General features: G+C 33.7%; 5 protein-coding genes across 7 annotated transcripts in view; 4 read left to right on the top strand and 1 right to left on the bottom strand.

The window, feature by feature from the left end:
- Nucleotides 1-4,717, top strand: part of LOC132194860 (alanine--glyoxylate aminotransferase 2, mitochondrial) — a 5,102-nt gene extending 385 nt beyond the window's left edge. The window contains exons 2-11 of the mRNA XM_059616425.1: nucleotides 437-549; nucleotides 610-794; nucleotides 1,315-1,438; nucleotides 1,497-1,685; nucleotides 1,750-1,799; nucleotides 2,369-2,516; nucleotides 2,824-2,916; nucleotides 3,035-3,256; nucleotides 3,976-4,227; nucleotides 4,367-4,717. Of these exons, the coding sequence (XP_059472408.1) occupies nucleotides 437-549; nucleotides 610-794; nucleotides 1,315-1,438; nucleotides 1,497-1,685; nucleotides 1,750-1,799; nucleotides 2,369-2,516; nucleotides 2,824-2,916; nucleotides 3,035-3,256; nucleotides 3,976-4,227; nucleotides 4,367-4,477 (1,487 nt within the window). The 3' untranslated portion in view covers nucleotides 4,478-4,717. The remainder of the gene's footprint in view (nucleotides 1-436; nucleotides 550-609; nucleotides 795-1,314; nucleotides 1,439-1,496; nucleotides 1,686-1,749; nucleotides 1,800-2,368; nucleotides 2,517-2,823; nucleotides 2,917-3,034; nucleotides 3,257-3,975; nucleotides 4,228-4,366) is intronic.
- LOC132194864 (elongation factor 1-beta'-like) overlaps nucleotides 1-12,755 on the top strand; it is a 27,163-nt gene extending 14,408 nt beyond the window's left edge. The window contains exon 5 of the mRNA XM_059616431.1: nucleotides 12,746-12,755. The gene's annotated coding sequence lies outside the window, so the exon portion shown is untranslated. The remainder of the gene's footprint in view (nucleotides 1-12,745) is intronic.
- The window catches only part of LOC132194862 (exosome complex exonuclease RRP42), a 24,569-nt gene extending 2,106 nt beyond the window's left edge, over nucleotides 1-22,463 (bottom strand). The window contains exons 1-7 of one of the 2 annotated variants that reach the window (XM_059616427.1): nucleotides 22,270-22,463; nucleotides 21,929-22,125; nucleotides 21,705-21,870; nucleotides 21,317-21,514; nucleotides 20,916-21,068; nucleotides 20,747-20,860; nucleotides 10,408-11,572 (exon numbers count right to left, since the gene is read on the bottom strand). In XM_059616427.1, coding sequence (XP_059472410.1) covers nucleotides 20,753-20,860; nucleotides 20,916-21,068; nucleotides 21,317-21,514; nucleotides 21,705-21,870; nucleotides 21,929-22,125; nucleotides 22,270-22,326 — 879 coding nt within the window. In that variant the 5' untranslated portion in view covers nucleotides 22,327-22,463 and the 3' untranslated portion in view covers nucleotides 10,408-11,572; nucleotides 20,747-20,752. Of the gene's footprint in view, nucleotides 1-10,407; nucleotides 11,573-20,746; nucleotides 20,861-20,915; nucleotides 21,069-21,316; nucleotides 21,515-21,704; nucleotides 21,871-21,928; nucleotides 22,126-22,269 lie in introns of those variants that run through there. The other variant, XM_059616426.1, reaches the window with a different exon arrangement.
- Nucleotides 6,117-20,690, top strand: LOC132194863 (carbonic anhydrase 1). The gene is made up of 7 exons (XM_059616428.1): nucleotides 6,117-6,301; nucleotides 18,176-18,373; nucleotides 18,438-18,559; nucleotides 19,351-19,446; nucleotides 19,500-19,617; nucleotides 19,680-19,786; nucleotides 20,106-20,690. Exons 1-7 carry the CDS (start codon nucleotides 6,268-6,270, stop codon nucleotides 20,220-20,222), a joined length of 792 nt encoding a protein of 263 aa, XP_059472411.1. The 5' UTR covers nucleotides 6,117-6,267; the 3' UTR covers nucleotides 20,223-20,690.
- On the top strand, nucleotides 17,693-23,467 carry LOC132194865 (centromere protein S-like). 2 transcript variants are annotated; one of them, XM_059616433.1, is made up of 5 exons: nucleotides 17,693-17,696; nucleotides 22,574-22,663; nucleotides 22,748-22,905; nucleotides 22,965-23,031; nucleotides 23,086-23,467. In XM_059616433.1, exons 2-5 carry the CDS (start codon nucleotides 22,628-22,630, stop codon nucleotides 23,323-23,325), a joined length of 501 nt encoding a protein of 166 aa, XP_059472416.1. In that variant the 5' UTR covers nucleotides 17,693-17,696; nucleotides 22,574-22,627; the 3' UTR covers nucleotides 23,326-23,467. The 2 variants fall into 2 exon arrangements, with proteins under 2 accessions (XP_059472416.1, XP_059472415.1); XM_059616432.1 differs by lacking the exon at nucleotides 17,693-17,696 and having other exon boundaries at nucleotides 22,506-22,663.

Genomic DNA, 23,467 nt, shown 5'->3' with positions numbered 1-23,467 from the left:
TTATCTTTAAATTTATATAGCTTTTAATCCGTAATTAAAAAAAAATAATTCATAAATATTTAGAAAAAATACTAACAATAAGGTCTAGACCGCAAAATTGACCGAAATTAATTTTATTTAAAAACTATTGATATAAAATTATACAACTCCATTTGTTTAAAAAGTTAGAAAATTTAGAAATTATTATCATAAATTTTTTACCATTTCAATTTATTTGGGACAAAACAAGCGCATAATTTATTAAAATCTTTTAAATATTTGTAATAATTTATTTAAATAAATAAGTTAAACTTTTAAAAATAAATAGTAAATTAGAATTACTAATATTAATTATTTATAATTTAATTTTTATAAGGCACATAAAACATTTGGTTCCTTAAACAAGATTAAATTGATTATAATTGATTGAAAAATTACATTAATTTTAATTCAAAAGGTTTTCGGGCCGGACGGTCAGGCGCGAATTGCAGTCCAGCGCTAGGAAAATTTCTGTCAACCAGCAGCGTGCCCGAAATGCCTCCCTGCGATCACCAGCCGCGACCATACGAAGTAAGAAAGGCGTCGAGTTAATTAACAACCAGCTGAAGGGTCTCTGCTTCTAATTTCAAGGGTCCCGACTACACCAAAGTGCAGTCAATCAAGAAGCAAAACATCGTGCCGTGCATCCTTTCCTACTACAAGAAGCCTTTGCTGGTGCACGAGGGTCACATGCAGTGGCTCTTCGACCACAACGGCAAAAGATATCTGGACATGTTTGGTGGCATCGTCACGGTCAGCGTCGGACACTGCCATCCGTATGTGGAAATTTACTTTCATTTTTTAATTAAAATAAAATCATAATTAAAATGTCAGTTTTCTAGAGCTTTCTGTATTTACGAAAAGAAATAATACAAAACTTCTTGCTCAAAAAGAGGTTCAACATTGGAATTTTAAAATACTCTTAAAAACTATTTTGGTAGTTAAAATCAATTTTTTTTTAAATTATTTAAAATGTATAAAATTTCTCCAAACTGATGCTTGAATAAAATAATTATTTCAATTTATTAAGAAAATCATAAAAAAAATTTATTTTAATCATCTACTATAATTGTAATTTTTTTGCTTTTTAAAGCTATTTTTAAAATTGAAAAGTAATTTTATAGTTCCAATCTTAATTTTTTTACATTATATTATGATTAAAAATTTATAAAAGTCTTCCAAACCGATGTTTGAATAAAATAATGAATTTATAAAGAAAACCATGAATAAATTTATTTTAATCAATTACCGTAATTGTAATTTTCGGATGAAATTTAATAAAAATTAATTTTGAAGGAAAGTGAACGAGGCTGCGATGGAGCAAATGAAGCGGCTGTGGCACACAACCAACATTTACATGCATCCCAAATTGCACGAGTACGCCGAGGCGCTGACGTCGAAAATGCCCGGAGAATTAAAAGTCCGACAATCAAGGACGTGCTTCTTAAATTTGATTAACTCTTTCAATAACAACGCAGGTCGTCTATTTCGTGAACAGCGGGTCAGAGGCCAACGACCTGGCCATGCTGATGGCCCGAGCGTACACGCGCAACTTTGACGTTATTTCTCTGCGAAACGCCTACCATGGGATGAATCCGTACATTCAGGGCGCCACGGCCCTTTCCACCTGGAGGTACAATGTGCCCATCGGAAACGGAATTCATCACGTAAAAATATTAAAATATTTTAAATTTACATACAACAACTTTTATTTTGTGTATAAAATTGTAGGCCATGAACGCAGACGTTTATCAAGGAATCTGGGGAGGCTCTCACTGCAGGTCGGTTATTTTTTTTATAAGATTATTATTTTCTCAAGCAAAATTAATGAAACTGGGCTTAACAAGGAGCTTATGCATCTGATATCTACACAGTAAATACAACTTCTCAACCTTTTCTCATAAGATCATAATGTAAAATTTTTTATGTTGACTGACCTAATGATTTTATTTTTCCATCATAATTGGGGTGATATGAACGTGATTTTCTGAAACTTTTCATAAAGCCAATTTAAAGTAACAATTAGTTAAGAAATTAAAAAAAAAAATGAATAATTCAGTTCACTCAATAAATTCAATTTTTCTTGAAATATAATGAAAAACTGCAAACCCAAAAGGAGACCTGCGATTTGCGGGTTTTTATAAAAAAATCATGATTTCTTGTGTCCACCAGTTCCTGTGGTAAATATGGAATTTCACGAAAAACAAATAAATTTTGGAATTAAAATAATTTAATATTTAAAATTTTATTTCATTTTTGCAACAAGGATTAGCCAGTTTACATTTTTGCATGAATCCACCTCAAAATGCTATAAATTTATATAATTTTAACATTTCATTCTTATTTTTAGAGATTCTCCGGTTCAAACTAGCAGGAAGTGTTCTTGCAAACCCGACGAATGTCAAGCTTGTGATATGTACTATGGGCAGCTAGAGGAGGTTTTCAAATTTTCCCTGCCCAGAGGAAAAGTAGCAGCGTTTTTCGCCGAGTCAATTCAGGCAAGTTTATTTTCTCAAAATTTATTTTAATAGTAAAATTGTTAAGACTTTGTGAAAAATGTATTTTTGATTGCACTAAAAAGTTCTTAATTATCTTTCAAACTGGAAAACCTGTCACCACAAGAGAGCTCTAGGATTTTGTAACTAAAATTTGAGCTTATTATAGAAAAAAAGCATTTGAATCATTTTTACAAGTCAACTAATTTTTGGAAGTGAATAAGTCGGGCTTTTTTGTTGTTCTTAACTTCCATGATAACTTCCATGAGTTTCAATTTTCTGAAACCAATAATTTTTGTTTCAATTTTAGGGCGTCGGAGGAACGGTTCAGTTCCCAAAAGGCTACATCAAGAAGGCTTTCGAGATCGTCCGAGCAAACGGCGGCTTGTGCGTTTCAGACGAGGTATGGTTTTAATTTAACTACTTATTCTCCATTCAAGATAAATTTTTACGCTCAATCAACAATTTAATATTTTTAAATTTGAATCATTTTTGTAATTATGACTTTTTATTTCTTTCAGGTGCAAACTGGTTTCGGTCGCACGGGAGAAACGTTTTGGGGCTTTGAATCTCACGGCGTCGTGCCTGACATTGTGACCATGGCCAAGGGCATCGGCAATGGGTTCCCCTTGGCCGCCGTCGTCACAACGTCCACGATCGCCGAGGCTCTGGGACAGGCGCTCCATTTCAACACTTTCGGGGGAAATCCGATCGCCAGCGCCACGGGATTAGCAGTTTTAAAGGTCAGCCCAACAAAAAGATAAATTTACTGATTTAATTGAAGATTATATTCAATTATTATCATTGCGGTAATTAAAGTCATTTGAACAACAAACGATTAAGATTGTATCTAGTGTAATCATAATTCGTCTTACTTGAAGTGAATCAGTCATAAATCAAAAGAATTAATCAAAATTTAATAAACAATAACAAGCACAAATTATCAAATTACATTATATTATTTTATTATTAGTATTTATTAAATTATTATATGAATTATCACATTATAATATTACAAGGTTTTGGAAGAAAATGATAAAAAAATTAAATATGGTAATTATTAAAGACAAAAATTACAGATACAGGCAGTGTAAATAATACGTTTTCATACTCCAAATTTGGTAAATTGAGTAGAAATATTAATTAATTGGTGGAAGAACTTTATTGAAAAAGTTTAGAATAATTTTTTTACATAAAATCTATTTCTAATGGAAAAAAATTATCAAATAAAGTTGAACTTAATGTTAAAATAACATATTTATTATTTAATATTGTTTACTATGAAAAATGAAGGAAAATTAATTGAAGTTAATCAGATTTTATTTGTGACCTAAATAAATGTTTAAGATTTGAACCACTTCCTTGAGTTCGATCAAAATAAATTGACTAGTTGTTTTTCAATTTTGGTACAACTTTTCAAATTTAATTTTCTCATTGGCTTCGATTTTCTTTACAATTTTAGGTGATTGAAGAGGAGAAAACCCAGGCCAACAGTTTAGCGGTCGGAACTCATTTGCTGAAGCGACTCGCGAAAATCAGGGACCAATTCCCGAACATCGTGGGCGACGTTCGCGGAAAGGGTTTGATGATCGGCGTCGAGCTCGTTGCGGACGGCGAGTCTCGCACCCCGATGCAGTCGCCGCACTTCCTCGACATTTGGGAGGAGTGCAAGGACAGGGGCGTCCTGCTCGGACGGGGCGGACTGCACGGAAACGTAAGTTTTTCGACCCAAATGATAAAACGCCTTGAAATATTTATCACTAAAAACAGAGTCGTAATTTTCAAAGGTTATCAAAAACGACCGCTGTTGACCCAGTTTATTTTTTTTCCTCATATTTGAATTTTTTTCACAGGTGTTGAGAATCAAACCACCCATGTGCATTACTAAGCAGGACGCCGATTACGCGGCCGATATTCTGCATTTGGCAATCACACGCTTTGCCGAGCGCGTCTTGAAAAAATAAACAAATTAATTAAAAGTGCCAACGCCAGTTTCTTGTGTTCTTTGTTTAATTGCGAAATTTATAATCAACTTAATTGTCAATGCAAGTGGCGTGCTCAGGATTTAAACTCTCTAAAGAAATCACAAATCAAAATAGACCTGCGAATGAATGTGGGAAAATAATACTCTTCCTATCTTGTACAAATAATTTTTTGTTCCAAACAAATATTAAATAAAGAAATTATTTGAGAAAAAAAAAGATTTTTTTTAGTGCAGAAGGTACTGCAAATTCCTTAATTCCGGCAACAATATTCCTTAATCTAATAAAAATCATTGTTGATTCATAGATCAAAGTTGTTCTTTGTTGTGGCTTTTGTGGAATAAGAAATAATGGGACAAAGTTGCTCCAGGTTGAAAAGAAATCACAGGTGATCCAAGTAATTTCTTAGTAATTTTCTGTTCTGGTCAATGCGTAATTCTGGTCCCTCGAATACTTTCAGCCCCAAACCTCGCTCCCTATTCTTTCATTAGACTTGCAAAAGACATTTTTTGATAAATCGTGCATTATTAATAATATTTAAATTGTATCTTTCATCCTAGAAATTTAATCACTTTTCCTTTGGGGATATTTTTCAGAGATTTTATATAACTGTGATAAAATGAAGAAAAAACCCACAAAACAAAATGAATTACCGTAAAACACGTCCGGACGTGATAAAATAGTATTTTTCCGCTTTGCCGACCGCAAGAATGAAAAGTCATAATAATATTATAGTCATGAATATTTTTTCCTTAAATGTGTTATACAATGTGCATGGATCGTTGAGAACATTAAACTCAAAATTTAGTTGAAAAGGTCCCTGGAAAGTATGTTTTTAACAATAAGTTAATTCAATATAATTATGAGACATTTAATTATATATTTTTTTATAGTTAATATCGTTAAATTCATATTATTGTTTTTTATTTTCCTACAATTTACTTAATATTAAAGAATTTTAATTTTTTTGCACAGCAAAATTATTCATAAGCTCAAAAAAAAAATCCACTAAGCACTGTTTATTATTAAAAATGGAAAAGAATTAATTTCTGAAAAAAAAATATAGCTTAAACGGTCCGAAAATTGAAAAAAAAAAATGAAAGTAATTCTCTTGAAGGTACGGTTCTCGTTTGATATTCATTTATTTATTTAATAGGAATTAAACAATTCGCAAAAATCCATGATCCATAATCAGAATGAAAGTTGAAGCGAATTAAAAAAAAATATATTTACAAGAAGACATTCTTCGCCAGTCTGTGCACACATTAAAAATTGTCATTCGCCCTCTCATAAAAGTGTCCCCTCGCACGGTATAAATTTCCTGTGTAAACCCTAAACACCGAGGCGTCCCGAAATATCAAGATGAGATTATATAGAAGTGCAAATACATGTGCTTGTGTGTACAATTATGTAACGCGAGAGTGTGGGACATTCGGCCGGTCGCGACTCGGCAGATTGTACGGCTGCACTTTGGTGGTCGCGCGCGGCACTCGGCCGAGTGCAGACTGACGGGGCCCTTTGCAGTGTCATTTGTGCGCGATATCAATTATCAATGGCGAGGAAATTATGTGTGCCCCGCCGAAATGAGCGGCGCGTGGTGGGGGCGGCGCGGATATAAGAATGGGGACCGTGTTCTCCACTTAATCCCTTCTACTCAGCCGTTTACCCGCGCGCGAGAGGCTGTTCGCACCGACCGACCACGAGGATAGTAAACGAGCCAGTGTTGCTTCTGCAGGCGGACAGCAATTATTCACACCGCGACCACTCTCGCCATGGCTGCTGACTGGGGATACAGTCCCACTAATGGTAAGTTCCGATTATTCTAATAAACAATGCATTTTTTTTTTTTAAATTTATATCGAAAAAAACTAAATGAAAGAATTATATATTTTGCAGCATTTCATAGATTTAATTTTATATCTAATGCAGCTTTTCCAGTGTTTTTAGAGAATTTAATTTTTGTTTATATTCGATTAATTATTCTTCCACAATTAACATTACTCGTTTAAATCCCAGTAAAGAAATTTATATCAACATTAATACTACTTAAGAGATGTTCACACAAAAAAAATTTTTAAATTTACTTCAGTTGTAGAGAGAATTTTTTATATAAATAAATTATTTTAATTTAAATTACTTAGTTTAAAATTGTTTTACACTAAAAAATTATTTGAAAAATATTATATTAATAATTAATTAAATAAATAAAAGGATATCTTTTTTAATTTAGTTTTTTTTTTTAACTAAAAATCAAATGGAGATTACAAAACTTACTTTATGCAATTCATTCTTTCTAATCCGCTCATTTTTTTTTTGTTTTTTAACAAATTGCATCATGTCATGGACAAAATCAAATTTTTTCCTTGTTCCAACCGTGTGTCAGCAGTTTGCCAGTGCAAACTAATTTTCTTTGGTCTCTCTATGCAAATAGTCAAATAGAAAAAGCGCGTCACGTCACTTTGGCCAACTTGTTAGACGTGGTCGGTTAATTAACAATCTCTACATGCATACAATCAAATAACAGTGACAAAAGAGTTAAATCAACACCGATCTAATTCAATTAACTTGCATATTGACTTAAATCATTTCTAGACATAGATAAAAAAATTTGTTTCTTCACAACTGTCAAACTTCTGTTAAGATAAAACGCACATGTGAACGCAATCGGATTCGGTTTCCCCACATCTGGGCTTCGGAATTGTTTATTTACCTTTCGAAGGAAAAATTCGTTTGAGAGAAAAAAGTAATTGAGGGTGCGTCGAAAGAAATCTCTCTGTCAGGACAACGACCTGTGCGTTTCTTTCTAACAAAGATTAACTTTGCGAGTTAACGCGCTTCAACCTTGACCCAGAAACCCTCTCGCTTGTATTTAAGATCCCAAAGTCGGCAGGGAAAAATTATAATAGACCCATTTCCATATCCCAAACGTCGCAATTTCCCCAGCCGGTTTCATTTCTGGGCGAATCTGGTTTGTGCTGCAACAAATTAAAATGCACTGCGATGGGCTCGGCTTCTTTTACGATGTCCTAGTGAAAGTGTCAGGCTTATGTAAAAGCAGTTGATTTTGACAAGGTGTGGCGTTTTTATTTTCATTTCAAGATCGAGTGAGAATAATAATAGCTTATAAGCTGCATAGAAGGCTGGCCAAGATGCCGTAAAAATGCAGCCAATGCGATTTCGCGACTAATTGGAGCAACCTTTGTACATAGTAAAGTTAAAAAAGAATACAAATCTAATTTATTCTCTCGTGCCAAATCACGCCTACACGCAGAAATCGGACCATGAAAGTTGTTATTATGTGAATAAAAGTTGCGCAACCTCAAGTCATTGCATAAAGCGGCTCACTTTCGGTCCAATAACAAGTCAATGTTCTGATTTTGATACAAAAATTTGCTCTCCATTCGATTGGATTAGTTATCAGAGTAGATGGAAGCAAAAATTAAGTAATTAGAATTACTAATCTGAAGATAAAGGAGAGACAATGATGATAACGCTTGGGTTAGGTAATTATAAAGGTGATTAATTCCATTGGAAATAATAGGGCATGAACAGAGGGATTTGTTTTTAATTATTTTGAAAATAATATGCAATTTTCAATGAAATAACTGATTTTATGTAAAATTTTGTTAGTCAAAATAAGGAAAATATGGGTAATTCGATAACTTCCAATTCAAAATTAGCCAAATTATTTTATATTTCACTAATTTTTATAACAAATAAGTCTTTTCTGGTAAAAAAATCACAAATCACAACATTTATTATTGATTAAGTTGTAAAAACTTTTTTAAAGAAGAATTTCATCATTTTTAAATATTATACTGAAATTCACAATCAAGTACAAAAATTAAATATTAATTTAAATCAAATGTGATTCTTTGATTGAAAAAAATTGCGAAATTTAGCCTTGGTTGAGAAAACCAAACCAATTTTATCAATTGCAGACCTTTCATAAAAAGTAATAGTTGCGATTCGAATCTTAAATTATTACTTTGCCGACCAGACACTTAATTGCATTTTGACCTCTGTGCCGAATTTTGATTGCTCTGCATTCAAAAATTACTCGACAACCTTGACAGAGTTAATACCGATCACGCCCTTTGGCCAAATGATTTATCTTAATTGATTGATACATTAAATCACACAGAACTTTAACCTCAAAATCGCTGCTGGCTGCAATTTTGAGGCGAAAACAAAGTAAATGTACTGCGTGCTGGCTAAGAAGCAGCCCAAGGGTGCAAATCACACTGTCCAATTATGCTAATGGAAATCTAGTGTCTCGAGGTGCGCGAGAGAAACTGTTTCATGTACATTTATTTGTCTTGCATGCACTCGCTGCAGGTGCAGGAACAAATATATAATCGTTTTCAAGGTGACCCCGCTTCGCAATTAGAAAAATCCCACACACGATTTACCTTTTTATCTTTTCATTTTTAAAAGGAAAAAGCACTGCGCATAAAAAATAAGTTGAGTAATTCAATATTTATATTAATGAATTTTTAATTCAAACTCTAATTTTTTTTCTTGGAGAGTTTCTTATGAGTCGTTATCAATCTTTTCATAGATAAAAAAAAACAATATGTTACTCTTTTTATTTATTTTGATTCAGGCCATCGATCGTGGCCATTCACATAAATGGATATGATCGCTAACTATTTTTTTGATTGATACAGTTGTCTCTTATTTCCTGGAAAAATTTATCAGAAAAAAATACCTAATCAGCGACTTGAACTTTGTCTGACAAGATCAATTAATTGCCAAATGACGCTTTCTATGGTTGAATTAAACAAAGTACGTTTATTAAAGTAAAAAATAGGTTAAAATTGAATTTAACGTTAAACATAGAAAGAAAATTTATATTTTAGTGCTTATCCAATGATCGATTTTTGATTGTTTTGAAAATTGAGCTATTTATCTGATATCGCGGAAGCTTGATTGAATCAGCCGGTAATGATTGTATGATTACAAGCACAAAAAATCCGAATATATCAATATATCGATTTTAATAATAATACCATTTTCAAATTCTGTTGCTTCCAAAGTCAACTCCAAGCACATAAAAAATCTACAAATTTAGCCACCGTTGCGATTTTTTAATCCCAGTTCGCAGCTTGAATAATTTATTGGTCTTTTAACTTTAAAAAAAGTAGGGGATATTTAATTCTGGCAATTTTTTAACTCACAATTTTAAAGCCCAACGAAGATGCAAAGAAGAAACTTCTGTTGGTAAATTTATGCCGATTAATTTCGCAACAGCGCTTGCTTGAGCACAATCAATGATAAAAGAAGCGTGAAGTGCACTCACTCAAAAGTGCACTCGCTTAGAAAACGTTGAGCAAAAGTGCAAGTAATGTTAATATGCGTGTGGCCAACCGTGCACCTACTTGTTTGCCTCCAGATTTGCTCCCATTCAAATGGCATTTGACACTTTGCGCCTTAATTGACATGTGGTTCAAAGCTTTAAATCCATTTGATACGGAGCTTAAGCAGATAGTTATGAAATGTTTATTTTGTTTTGAATTATATACAAAACGACTAATCCAATTTGATCTATAAATGATAATAATTTTGATTATTATTAATTAAATTTATTATCTTTCAACAAATCCAAAATGATTTTTGATATTGACTGATATGCTCTTTTTAACGGGCACTCACACTCAAGAGTTATTTGGGAATTTCATTATGAGAAAATTCAATTCCAAAGACAATAAATTCTAAAAACAAATTTAAACACTTGCCTAGATTTCAGTCAGTAAAATTTTTATCAAACCAGTCAAATAAAATCTTTACATGAAAATATTTTATTATTAAATGTCCCTTAACAGTTTTACTGAAACTTAAAAAATAAATAAATTCTATTTTTACAACAAACGAATAATATAAATAATCGGGTGAAGAGTTTATTACATTTGTGGAATAATGTTGCTAAAAATTGCAAAATCTGCGTTAAAAACGCGAGGAAAATTGAAGCCGAGGAATTATGATTGCTCATTTGGACCCATTAAAACCTCGTAAAAAGAGCACCTCTTTTGACTCTCAAGCACGCAACAATTGAACAATGGTCTGATTCAAATTTATCACACAAGTACCTCATTAAAGCTTTAAAAAAAAGTACCTAAGATAAACATACACCTCAGCCTCACCGCCTCTTCAAATAAAACCTCGTGAAAAGTTTGAAAATAGAACAATATAAAATTGATTTTACGCTCACTTGGCTACATTTCGCATCAAACACTTTTACAACAAAACACTTTTATTTTACAGGGTAATCTGCAGAGCCATTCAACCGAATAAACAACTTTTATTTTTTCTTTCGCCGCCATCAGGGTTAACATTAAATCCGCGAACGGTTTGATCGCGTTTGCACAGGTTAAAATTAGCATTGTTTGACGACTTGGACGGCTTCGTTTTACAGCCGTGTTATGTCAAGAAACCCAGCAAAGCCTCACAAATCGGTACACGAATTGCACAACAACGATGACAAGAGCGAATTCCAATTTTCCTGTGACGGCAAAAGATGAAGGCCTCGGACTCCGTTAAAAAATGCATCCTTCAGAGAGGAAGAAGAAGAAGAGTCTAGCAGTGTATGTGTGTCGGAATCACGAGAAAAGTCAAGAGGCGTGCAAGTGGAGAGCAGCGGAAATCTCTGCTATCAGCATCTTCTCTCGAGTATCCCCTCTGATTACAGATTGTGGCCACTCCAGCTGAACCCTCCACGTCGCGCCTCATTCCATAAATTAATCATCAACGAGCCGGCAAAAAATTTAATGGAAAAACAATTAATTTTCTTTTACTTTTATCAATTTTATCTTATATTATATTATCTGCTATAGACTCGCTCTAGACGTAGATTGCTCAATAACAATTCAACTGTGGACTTTATTACAATGATATCCGTAATGCATGGGAGTGCCAAAGTTTAGGTGCGCCAGAAATATGGAAGTCTTTTGTGACACAGTTTTTTGATAAGAGAATGGAATATTGCGTTGTAGCTCTGGTTGATTGCTGATAAATAGATAAAAGTGTCTATATTTATCAGCTAGACTCATATATTCGTTGGTGGACTTTCTGTTCAATCTGGAAAACAAATTAATATATTATCTAGGGAACCAATAATTTTGCAATCGTTCCGTTTTAATTTGCCTCCAAGCTGCTAAATTTATAAGTTCGTCAATTTATCAGCTGGAAACAATCAAATTTTGGACAAACAACGGAATTTTATTTAGGTTGAAAACCACTAAATTTGTCTTAATCACCGAAAACCGGAAAAATCTTTAAAACAAGTCACATAATTATCAATAGAGTTCTGAATTTTTGCGTTTCATAATGATGCGCAAAAATCAGATCAGTTTTTTGTCTGATTGTATACATTTTTTTAAGGATTTTAAGAATTCTAATAAAAAATTAATAGTAAAAAATAAAGGGGTCAGTTGATTATTAAATTGACATAATTATCATTATATTTTTTGTAAGCTTTTCATGCAATTAAATTTTATATTTAACATGAGAGGCGGATGAAAGGGCAAAATAGTGAGAATATAGAGCAAAAAAGTTTATATGGAAGTGAAGAATTCGGGCTTTTTCCGTGTTGTAAAAAGCCAGAGTTCTTCACTTCCACGATCATCTCCTCGAATGTCAATTTCTTCAAACAAATAATTTATCTTTGCCATGGAATTTAGGGAAAATTTTAAAATACTCCTCAATTGCTTTAAGAGAAAGTTAAATTCATTTTTTACAGTGAAAAAACCGCTCTTTTTCCAGAAACTGTCAAAAAGTAATTGACAATTCGACTTAAAAGAACGTAAGTTTCACAGCTCTGCTCATAACTAACGCGATCGTTTGGTAATAATTGGCGTCACAGCCCTTTAGGCACTTTTGACGCCGCAAATTTGGTCAGTGGTTTGGCTGAACGCTTTTAAATTGGCCTCATAAATGTCTCGCGGCAATTAACAACTTCCTCGACAAATTTATGAATATTTAAAGTACATAAAACGCAATTTATACATTTTTAAACAACTCCATCTTTAAAGAATGTTTTAGCAAGTGACCTTTTTTTTCAATTTTTTTTGGCGAACTTTTCTTTATATTCAATACGGACGCATCAGTCACGGTCGAATGTCTTATTCTTCTCTGGGCGATGCGAGTGTTTGTTGGACTGAGTCCCAGTCGAAGCGCAGGAACGCGCGAGGCGTGCGTTTTATTTTTAGTCTTGTGTTTCACTTTTACAAATTGTATGGATGGGCCCACTTGAAGTCCCAAGTGAAAAAGAAGCGATAAAAGAAGCAGAAACTAAACAGACACGAGTTGTTAACAGAGAGTGAAAAATCTAGGTGTCGGCCGTGTGCAAAAAAAGATTCAGTGACAACACAGGCCTGAGTGTTTAGAAATTTAGCCAATGATCACATTGGCACTTGCCAAAATCGGAGAGTGTTTATAAGAAAAGAGGCGAAACGAAACTTCAGTAGAACTCTAAATGGATGCAGCTAAAGATAAAACGCACAATTCACTGAAAGTGAGTTTTAAATTTCATTTCCAATTGCTTTTAGTTTTACTTTATTAGACAATTGCATTAATTAATTAAGTACTAAATTCAGATTGGCAATGAATGACACTTTTTCAATATACTTCTTGTAAATTTTTTCATGTTATTATTATGATTTAAAAAAAAAATTCAATTGATACAGATAATTTACTTCGAAATAAATGTTAATATGGAATAATAACGTTAAAATGCGGAGTTATCCATCATAACTGAAATTAAGCAGATAAGATGATACAACATCAAAGTGATTTTCAGATATCAAGTAATATTAATATATTAATACAAACTGAAAACTAATATATAAGAAAAATTAATTTTTTTTAAAGTGAAATATTAAATTTATATAATCGTAAAAACTTTAAAAAATTAAAAATGTTAAGATTTATAAAATGAAAACTACAAAATTCTTGAAAAAAGTAAATCACCTCCCCACTAATTATGAGCCATAAAAATATCCGCGTTAAGGGAGTGCGAGAGACATGAAATGTGCATAAGTAACAACCAATGACATATTAATATTAATATTATTATTATTATTATTATTAATTATTAATAAGCAGTCAATCGCTTTCGAGCTTACTCGTTAAACACTCAGGCTAGCTGATGAGACCTGGATTGGTCGAAACAGCTGCCCTGGCCAGTAGTGTATGGCAAATTGCAAATTTTTTACAAAGGTTCATTGCCTTTGATTTAAATTTATAATATGTCATTGGTTGTTACCTATGCACATTTCAAGTCTCTGGCACTCCCTTAAGCGCAGATGCCGCAGATGTTTTTATGGCTACAAAATTCTTGGTAAAATAGTATTAGTCAAATTTCTCTTAACAAACTTTTATAATTCTTGCAAGTTTCAAATCTGATTTATTATTTTTTTTACGTTTTGTTTTTGTTACAATACAAATTCATAAAATAAAATTTAAAAATTAACACAGATTTTCAAGAAAATTTATTTTTAAAAAGTAGATACTAGTAAGTTATTAAAATACTCTTTAAAATACGTTGATGCGCTTTAATGATTTTTATTTGCAATTTTTTTTGACGAAGTTCACTTTCTCACGAGATTTCTCTGCCATATTATTTCCCCATCCTTTTATTTGCACAAACGATACAGCAAGTGGCGGTCTTAAAGCCACTCACAAGCTCACCCCATAAATCATCTGCTTTTGCTTCACATTTTCCGAGCAAAACAGCCGCATAAATTTTTGTTGCCCTGCATAACACTGACAAAAAAATGCCACTCGGCTCCGCTGCATAATAATCGTCGTCGTCAAATTTAACACCTCTTTATTGCCAAATTGCGTGAAAAACGACATTTTGTAAACATCACTTAATCCATCGGCACACATTGTGAATACAATCGGAGCAAACACGCAATAAAATCAACTGGCTGGAACTAATTTGCGACAGTTGCACGTGCTCGGAAAAATGGCACCTTGTTTTTCATAAACTATTTGTAATAATTATTTTGCAGGTGCGATATTGACACTCAATTTCGCAGGAAACAATTGTTCGCTGCGACTTCCTTTAAATCACATCCGCAGTATTTGCGCAGAATTTTAATCGCCAGCTGGGCGTTTTAAAATAAAAAAATTCCAGACGCGTCCACAAGTCCTTATCTGCACGTGATTGCAGCCGAGTGTTTCTTTCTTGCCGTTTGGAAATTTCAAATACGAAGAAGAAGAAGTCGCACTCCAATAATCACGAACCGCGTGCATGGTTGGAATATTGTACACATTTATGGGCACCAATTTCGGTTTTCGCAAAAAGTGTTCGACGCACTCTCGCAAGCGTTAAAATTATTTTGACAACCTCACAGCTTGTAATTACTTATGATAAAAATGAGATAGTTTATCTGGGAATACAACATTTTTGTCCACTTTATCACTTTTCTTTTGCTAAATACCGCTGCGAGTTTTATATAGCCGAAGATATTTTGCTCAAAACACATGAAGTGTGATTGTAAAATTTTGCAAGCCGCGATAAACACTTTTTTCTATAGTTTACTTTGTTTTTGAAAATAGCAGATTATTTTTACCGTTGTTTTCCGCATTTTTCTATCTACCTTTTTTTTTAAATAGCTCGTGCTATTTATGATAATTTAATAGTTATTGCATAAAGATGTGATCAGATGTAATTTCAATTGATCATATTCTAAATCTTGCCAAATCTCCTCAATAAATCTTAAAATGTGAATATTGATCATGTGTCATGCTAGGAGAAATGGCTGGATTTGAATAGATTATAATGAGATAACAAAAACGGATCCCAAACTCTCTTAATTTGAATGATTATTTTTACAATAATGAACTCAATTTAACAATTTAATAAAGGCAGATTATAATTATTCTTTTTACATGCATACTTACAAGAATTTTGCTTACACAATATTCAAAATCATAAATAAATATCATGCCACATTTTTAAAATTTTTTAATTGTTGCATAATATTTCAAATCGACACTTTGAACAAAATTTAATGTGAATATTTAGAAATGCAGTAATTTTGAACAAGTCTATTAAGATAAAATTGGCTTGAGAGTGATTTCGACGAAAATTTATCTCTATGTCATTTATGTAGGTCATTTCCATAGAGTCATAGCTTTCATTAACAGTGAAAACTAGATTTTCTAATATAAATTTGATGGAAAATTTTTATACTGATTTTTTTTTTAATCTGATCAACGAAATAAAACATTTTCAAATCATGCCAATAAGTTTGGGAAAATGAACTTTAATTTGATTTTAAAATTCATATTAAGCTTCATATCTAAAAGATGAAAAAAAAAGTAATTTTGATACTTCAGGAAGAAAATTTTAAAAGATAAGTGCTGGGAGTTGGAATTTCTGATGCGATCAAAACGCAAGAACATTATAATAAGGCACAGGCATAATGGAACATAATTGTCTTGACGGTCAAAACAATAAAAGGTGGATTGCGCAACGGCGACAAGTAGTGAAATTGACATTTAAAAGGCTGGGGCCGAGATCAAGGATGCAATACAATCGAACAGTAAGACTGGAGGCTCGCGCGCGCGTCAACAACCGGCACGGCGGGTTTCGCTTCTCACTGCGAAAAATATATATAATAAAAACAAATATCTAGAATGAGTGACGGCTTCATTCTCGGGAATTCGCCGGAAGACAAACGATGACGCGCGCGGTGTGACAAAAGTTGAATTCGACCCTGCGCTGTGGGAATTTCATTAAATATGCAAGGGCAGAACAAGTGCTTTTGTACAACCTGTTGCGTGTGTTAAACCCCCCTTGACTTGTGCCGCTAGAAATAGACACGGACGAGATGTGTTTTGCCTCGGCTGCACAAATGGCCTCATTGAAAAACCAGAGCAACAAAAACACAAAATTGAGCAACCCAAGCTCGAAAAGATGTGAAAAGAAGCGTTTAGAATATCAATGTTTCTCTTTTTAGTAAAAATATGTAAATTTAAATTTTTTGTGTTATGTTCAGAAATAAAGGAGATGTGATGAGAAACGCGAATGAATTAAACTAATGCAAATTCAATGCAATTCAAATCGGACTCAAATTGTTTTATTCAACGAGTCTCAACAGCTTAAAATCTGAGTGATTTTTTATATGACATTTTTTGTCTGCATTTTCAATGAGACATCAAAAGGATAGCCTCAGATATTAATTTTTTTTTTCATTTTCACGAGAATATTTTAAAATATTACATAATACTCAAAATCCGCCGTACTAAAATAAATGAAAATTTTATCCAATGAACTTGCTATCACCATAATTTACTAGGCAAAATAAAATATTAGGATTGCCTGACCTTGCAATTTACATTGAGAAGTTTTTGTTTTGGTAAAAGATTTTAATACTATTTCAATTAAATACTATCTAAAAACTGCAAGGAAAATAGTTGTGAAGACTTGATTTGACAGATATCAATAAGGAATTGATTAAAAAAATTTGAATGCGTTTTCCCCCCTTTTTTTATTTCCTTTAAAAAATTCGTTGTGATTTATTTTCAAGTTAATTTTAACTCACTAAGCACCGCAATGTCAAGAGTGTGTATGTTTTGTGATAATATTAATTATTACTTTCGCATGTTTGACTTGTCATTCACTCCGGCGTGACGCATCCGACCAGGAAAAAAATAGCGTCGAATAACTCGAAAATTTTGTTTCAAGAGCGTCCTTCGAATTTCCACTTTTAGTTTTTTTTTTAAATAAAATAAAATTAAACAAATTTGAATTGTTTTTCGAGGCCATGATCTATTAATTCTCTTCGGGGGAAATTCAATACGCTCGGAATGACTTATTTCCTCTGGCTATGCAACGGATGCAGGTCATTGCACCGCGTGCAGAATGACTTTTCAAAATCAAGCCTCTGTGTTATAGTGTGCGAGAGAGAAAGATTCATGCAGCGTCGACTGCCACATGTGCACGGGGCGCATAAATTTATTCTGAATATATAAGGGACACACACATTATTGAGGCTGCTAATTCGTGCGACGCAGATTACGTCACGTTTCTCTCTCGCGCGGACTTGCAGATCGTTGGCGGTGCCACAATTGGATAATGATACTGGCAAATATGTGACTTACTTGTTGATAAGTGCGAGTGTTAAGTTGCGAAATCCGCGGTCGCCAAAAAACATTTCAATAATCAATGAAATCTGAGCTGGAAAACATTTAGGTTTAAATTTATAAAAGATAAATATTTATTTTTCCACTCTGCAAAATTGTTAATAAAATTAAAAATAGAATTTAATCAGTGCAATTTTAAGAATATAAAAGGGCAAATTTGATAATATTTATTGATTTAAAGACGTTAGTTTTGAAATCTCACTTCAGACTGAAAGTTTAAAAATTGAGTCAAATAGGCAAAAAGTTAAAAGCAAGCCACTTTTTTTCCTTGCAACAATTTTCCTTGATTACATTGAAATTATTTTATTTGTTTGTATACTTCATGAAATTAATTGTTACACACAATTTTACACGTATTGAAAGATAAACAATTGTTGGGAGGGAACCATTGAATTTAATCTATAAGAAATTCTTTTTTTTTATCATAAAAAACATATAATTTAATATTAAAAATAAATATTTAGCAATTATTGAAATCGTATAAAATTTTTTATTTAAATTTTGTCGGCTTTTCTGATGTTTCAGGCCCGGAGGTGTGGGCCCGTTTGTTCCCTCAGGCCGGCGGAGCCCGTCAGAGTCCAGTGGACATCTGCACGGCCATCGCCAGCAGCGACTCGGACCTCGAGGTCAGGAAGTTAACCGCCGTTTACGAATCACAGTCCGGCTTGCGAATTCTCAACACCGGTCACGGATGGAAGGTCGAGGCGCCGCAGACCGAGTCTGGTGCGCTATAAATTGATTTGTTTGCATTGAAACTTCAAAATTAAATATAAATGGTTGAACACAGTTTTGGAGGGTGGACCCCTGGGCGATGATATTTACCGGCTGGAGCAGTTCCATTGCCACTGGGGAGAGACAACCGACGAGGGATCCGAGCACACGGTCGACGGCAAGGCTTTCGCCGGAGAGGTAATTCGATTTAAATATTTTAAGTTAATTACTTGGTTTAAAATGACAAATAGACGCATAAGTAAAGAACTGTTGGGGGATAAAATTCTTATTTAAAAATGTAAAATTTTTTTTCCAAAAATTTGCTTCATTTAGGCCATTTTTAAACTCAAACAGCTGAAATTTTATTTAAAACATTGTTTTATTTTTTCTTAACCAATGAAGTAAATTAAAAATAATTAATTTAAAGAGCAAGACGATTGATATTTAAAAATTTTAAGATACAAAAATTATAAATAAATCAAGAAACACCTTTTCTATTTACTTAATTGTTAATGCTTAGAAGCTCAAATAGTTTGTTAAAATTAAATTATTTGATTATAAAAATTTATTTTTTATGATTTCATAAGCATTCTCACAGTAAATATATAATTTTCTTTGCATTCACTTTTACCAAATTCTAACCATCAAAATAATTTTAAATTTGGATTTTTTTTTCTTTACAACCCGTTTTTGAGAGATAGAAATTGTCACCAATCCGTTGGAAAAACTCGCTGTCTTCAAATGGGGGTGACAATGGCAAATATAATGGCTGTCAAAACTCGTCATTTCTAATGATGGGCCACGTCCAAACACAAATAAATAAGTAATGGCGCCATTACTGAGTCTAATCAACTGTCAGCGTCTGTTTTCACGGGACGGACGCACAGACACAGATCGAACGTGTCAACACAGCCGTCCTAATTGATTATTTAGCGTCTCTCTATAATAATAAGTTTGCATGCAACACCTTCAACTTGTTCCGATTGCAGCTCCACTTGGTTCACTGGAACACGACGAAATACCAAAGTTTCGCCGAAGCTGCTCAACACCCTGACGGCCTTGCCGTGCTTGGAGTTTTCTTTGAGGTGAAATTTAAATTCAAATACGAAATCTTTGTAAAATAATTGTGTATGCTTAGGTCGGGAATGAGAGCAACTCGGAGATGGAGAAAATCGCGGCAAGCCTGGCCGAGATCAAATTCAAGGGACAGTTCACAGAAGTCACTGACGTCATCGACCCGGCCAAGCTCTTGCCAGGTAAAAAGGAAGGATTTACCGACTCATAATCGTATGTTAAATGAACTTTCTCGGCAATTCAGACGGCCTTGGTTACTGGACTTACTTGGGCTCGCTGACCACTCCGCCGTGCAACGAGTGCGTTACTTGGATTGTCTTTAAACAGCCCATCACTGTCACAGAGCAGCAGGTGAATTTTATTTTTTTAATTATTGGCACTTTTAAGTAAAAGTAATAATTTATTCTTGCATTTTAAATTCTTTGTCTGAAATGAAAATACTAATTTTGACCAAAATAGATATTCAAATTATTATATTGATCGGAATGGTTCAAAAATGCTTTTAGCGGGAAAAAGGCGAATCTTTAATTAACCCATTTCAATGCTCATGAGTGATTTTATTTTGTTATTATTATTTAAATTATGCGTTCTTTTGAATTAAAGAATATGAAAGTAATTTTTGGAGACGCCTTTTTTGAAAATATTTTTAATCAATTGATTTTTTTTTCAGCTTGCCCAAATGCGCCACCTGAGCAACTCTGGAGAGTCCGAGGAATTCGTGGTCAAGAACTACAGACCCCCTCAGCCCCTGGGCAACCGTGCCCTGCGCGAGTGCACCGCCGCCTAACGAGTTCCCGTCCGGCTCGCCCTAGTTTGAAATCGTCCATTCCAGTCTCCAACCCGAGCATTTACATATCCGACCCGTCAACCTGCAGGATTGTTTAGCCCTATTTTCCAACGCCCCTGAAATATCAGACACACGCGTGCCTTCGATTTTAGGTCTTTTTTTCTCTGTCATTTCGAAATAATTCCCTTTTATTGATTTTTTTTCCGCCACTGGTATGAAATCATATTCTTGCCCTTTTGCTAAATTCCTGCCACTTTCCGTTTGCTTCTCGAGGGCATATTATTTTTCCTTCAGTTAAAGATGTTGTTGTTAATGTACATATTGTACAAGATCTAGTTTTATATACACCTAGTGCAGACAATAAACTACTACGACCTAGCTGCCTTGCTTGTACAATTACGATGGTGTATGGTGATGTTTACACGAATGTTTATTGTGCAGTCACACAATAAATTTGTTTTAACCATATTTAAATACGCATTTCACAATTTTATGTTATAAAACAAAATAAACTCTGTACTCACTTTGACCTAGTCGAGGAAACCTCTGGGCGCAGGTTTCATCGTTTGGTGTCTTCGGATGGAAGCTTCAATTGCTGAATTCAGTTTCACTCCAACGTCAACAGCCAAATTCAATGCCTTTGGAACGAAATAATTAAAAATTTGAACATAAATTGAATGTTTATGAAAAAACCTTTGAAAAAATGGTAGGGTCCGCCAAGAAACTTCCGTGGCCTGGAATGGAAGTTGTGGTGATTTTCCTGTTTGGAGAAACACCGACTATGAGGGCAGCTGCGCAACAAGCCTCTTCTTCTGCACTGGCGTCAACCAGTAAAGAATCTTCCAGCTGAAACAAACATTGAGTATCAAAAGAAGTAGAAATAATTTGTGCAAATTGAGAGAAAATTATCTTCAGTTACAAAAACGTTCATATTCTTTACATAGTTTATTTATAACCAACAAGGCTATCCTTTGATTAAACTCTATGATTAAATAATTTTATTTTTGATTAATAAATACTTTCCATTCAATGAGAAAATAGATAAGATTTTACAAAAATTTGAAATTTCTTTGAAAAAATAACAAATTACTAACCTTATTTAAAGTGACAAGACATGGGGCTGAGGTCCATTCTAATGGTTCTTCTCGACCATCAGCTTCATCTGCAAGTTCCAACTCAAGAGCTCCACCGTCGCTGCCTATGACGGACACTTTAGGGATTTTGGTATCGGCCAAAGCTGCCTTGACACCCATTGAAATTGCGTCTATCAAACTGCCTCCACATTCCAGGATCTGAAAAATTATCATAATTTTTGAATAATATATTTTTCCCATTAATTCTTTATGAAAGGAAAGAAAAGCACAAAAAACTTTGAATTGACATTTGAAATTCAATGTGATTTTTTTCTTTCCTTTTAACAAACCGATCAATATAATTTTTAAATTTTTGCTGTTTTCAATTATAATTTTTAATATTTATTACCAAAACATCTATGCACAGTTTCCAGCACTTCATTCCTTTGATAATCGAAAGAGATTTCAAATCAAACGACTCCCTCGTCTGGTACGCCCTGGACATCAGGGCAGCCAGTTCGTTCGCCAGCTGCTCGCCACCTTTACCCTCAAATTGTGGCGTCGCATTGGCTGAGCTGGAATTTTTAAATTTAATTACAATAAGCCTCAGAATAAGGTAAAATTTTTAAAGACCAGTCAACGAAGAATTCGAGTTTGCCTTCTCCTGGGTTGCTGGCGTAGGGATTGTCGATTTCGCACTTGACTCCAACCAGGACGTCTGTGTTTGCTAAACGCAAACGGGCAGAGCCGTTGGCGTTTTCGACAAGACCCAATTCGAGTTCCATCGGCCGAAAATCCGAGCATGTTCGACCGTCATTCCGAAGATCGGCCTGAAAATTACAGAATTTGTATTAATTTGGATTTAATTGACAGTTCCATACATAAACTGTTAGAAAAGAAATATTTTATGATATACAAAAAAACTAAACTGAAAAAAAGAGCTCAATTTTGCAGAAAATTTATAATTAAATTACCCGAACACCGTGCAGAATGTACGTCTTCTCAGCCTCACTTAGGAGAACTTCAGCCATGATTTTTCACTTAATTTCAGTGAAAATTGGCATTCAATAGAAATTTAATTTGGGAAAAATCGACGAGAAACCACTGAGGACCAAAAAAGCCGGATGAAAACAAACAAGAACATGCTGTGCATGCGGACATGCGGGCTGGAATTTGCTGCCCTCTGGTGGCTGAAAAGGGAAGTAAGGCTAGGCTCCTTCCTCCTTCCCCTTTGGTTTGGCGCATATTTATTTCCAGCTGGCCAGGAAAATATTACATACAACAATTATTAAGTTTTCAAAGTTTTTGTTAATTGATTTTCCTCAGATCAAAATGGAAAACAAAATAAGTGAGCTCACCAACGAAAAGGCAAGTTTAATCAAATCTATTTCTTAAGTTAAGTAATTTTCAATGTTTGTCTCTCATGTCTCATTGCGGAATTTATTATTGCAGAAGTTGAAACTTGCTCTGGTGCTCGAGGTACGTAAAGTGATTGAAGAGGTCAGCGAAAACATGAAGTTCACCTTCACGAAAGAGTCAATGAACCTCATCACAGAGTTGGTGTGGAAGAAAATGCAAGCGGCTGGCAGTGACGTCGAAGCTTTTTCCAAGTACAGATCCAAGATTAATTAAATATTTTAAGAAATGTAACATTTTAATTTTTTTCAAGGCATGCCAAAAGAACCACTGTCAACCCTGAAGACGTGAAGCTTCTTGCTCGAAGAAATCCAATTTTGGTAATTATATTTCAATTGTGAATCACTGTAAATTTTTAACAAATTGTATTCTAGAAAAATTACTTGGCCGAGATGGCGGACGAGTTGAAATCAAAGAAAGAACCGAGGAAGAAGAGCAAAAAGGAATTAGCGAGTAAACTTCCAAAGGATGACATAGAACAAGAAATGGAAGTTGTTGTTCCAGAGAACCAACCTGGACCATCAAGAAATGAGCAGAAGAATGAACCAGAAAAGATTGATTTTGATGATGACTTTGGGCTTACCGAAAGCTCTCCGATTTATATCTCTGACTAGGGATGTGTTAAAAAAAATTATGCATATTGTAAATTTGTGATTTTGTATATTTGTATAAGAAGACTGAAAATCTAAATATTTTCTGAACAATTACAGACAAATATTGTATAAATATTTTTTCAGAGAAGATTAAATATAAAAA

Source organism: Neocloeon triangulifer, unplaced genomic scaffold, assembly GCF_031216515.1.
Source record: "Neocloeon triangulifer isolate White Clay Creek 2 clone unplaced genomic scaffold, ASM3121651v1 ptg000008l, whole genome shotgun sequence".
In the NCBI taxonomy this organism is placed as follows: Eukaryota; Metazoa; Arthropoda; class Insecta; order Ephemeroptera; family Baetidae; genus Neocloeon; species Neocloeon triangulifer.
This window is presented reverse-complemented; position numbering and strand designations above follow the sequence as displayed.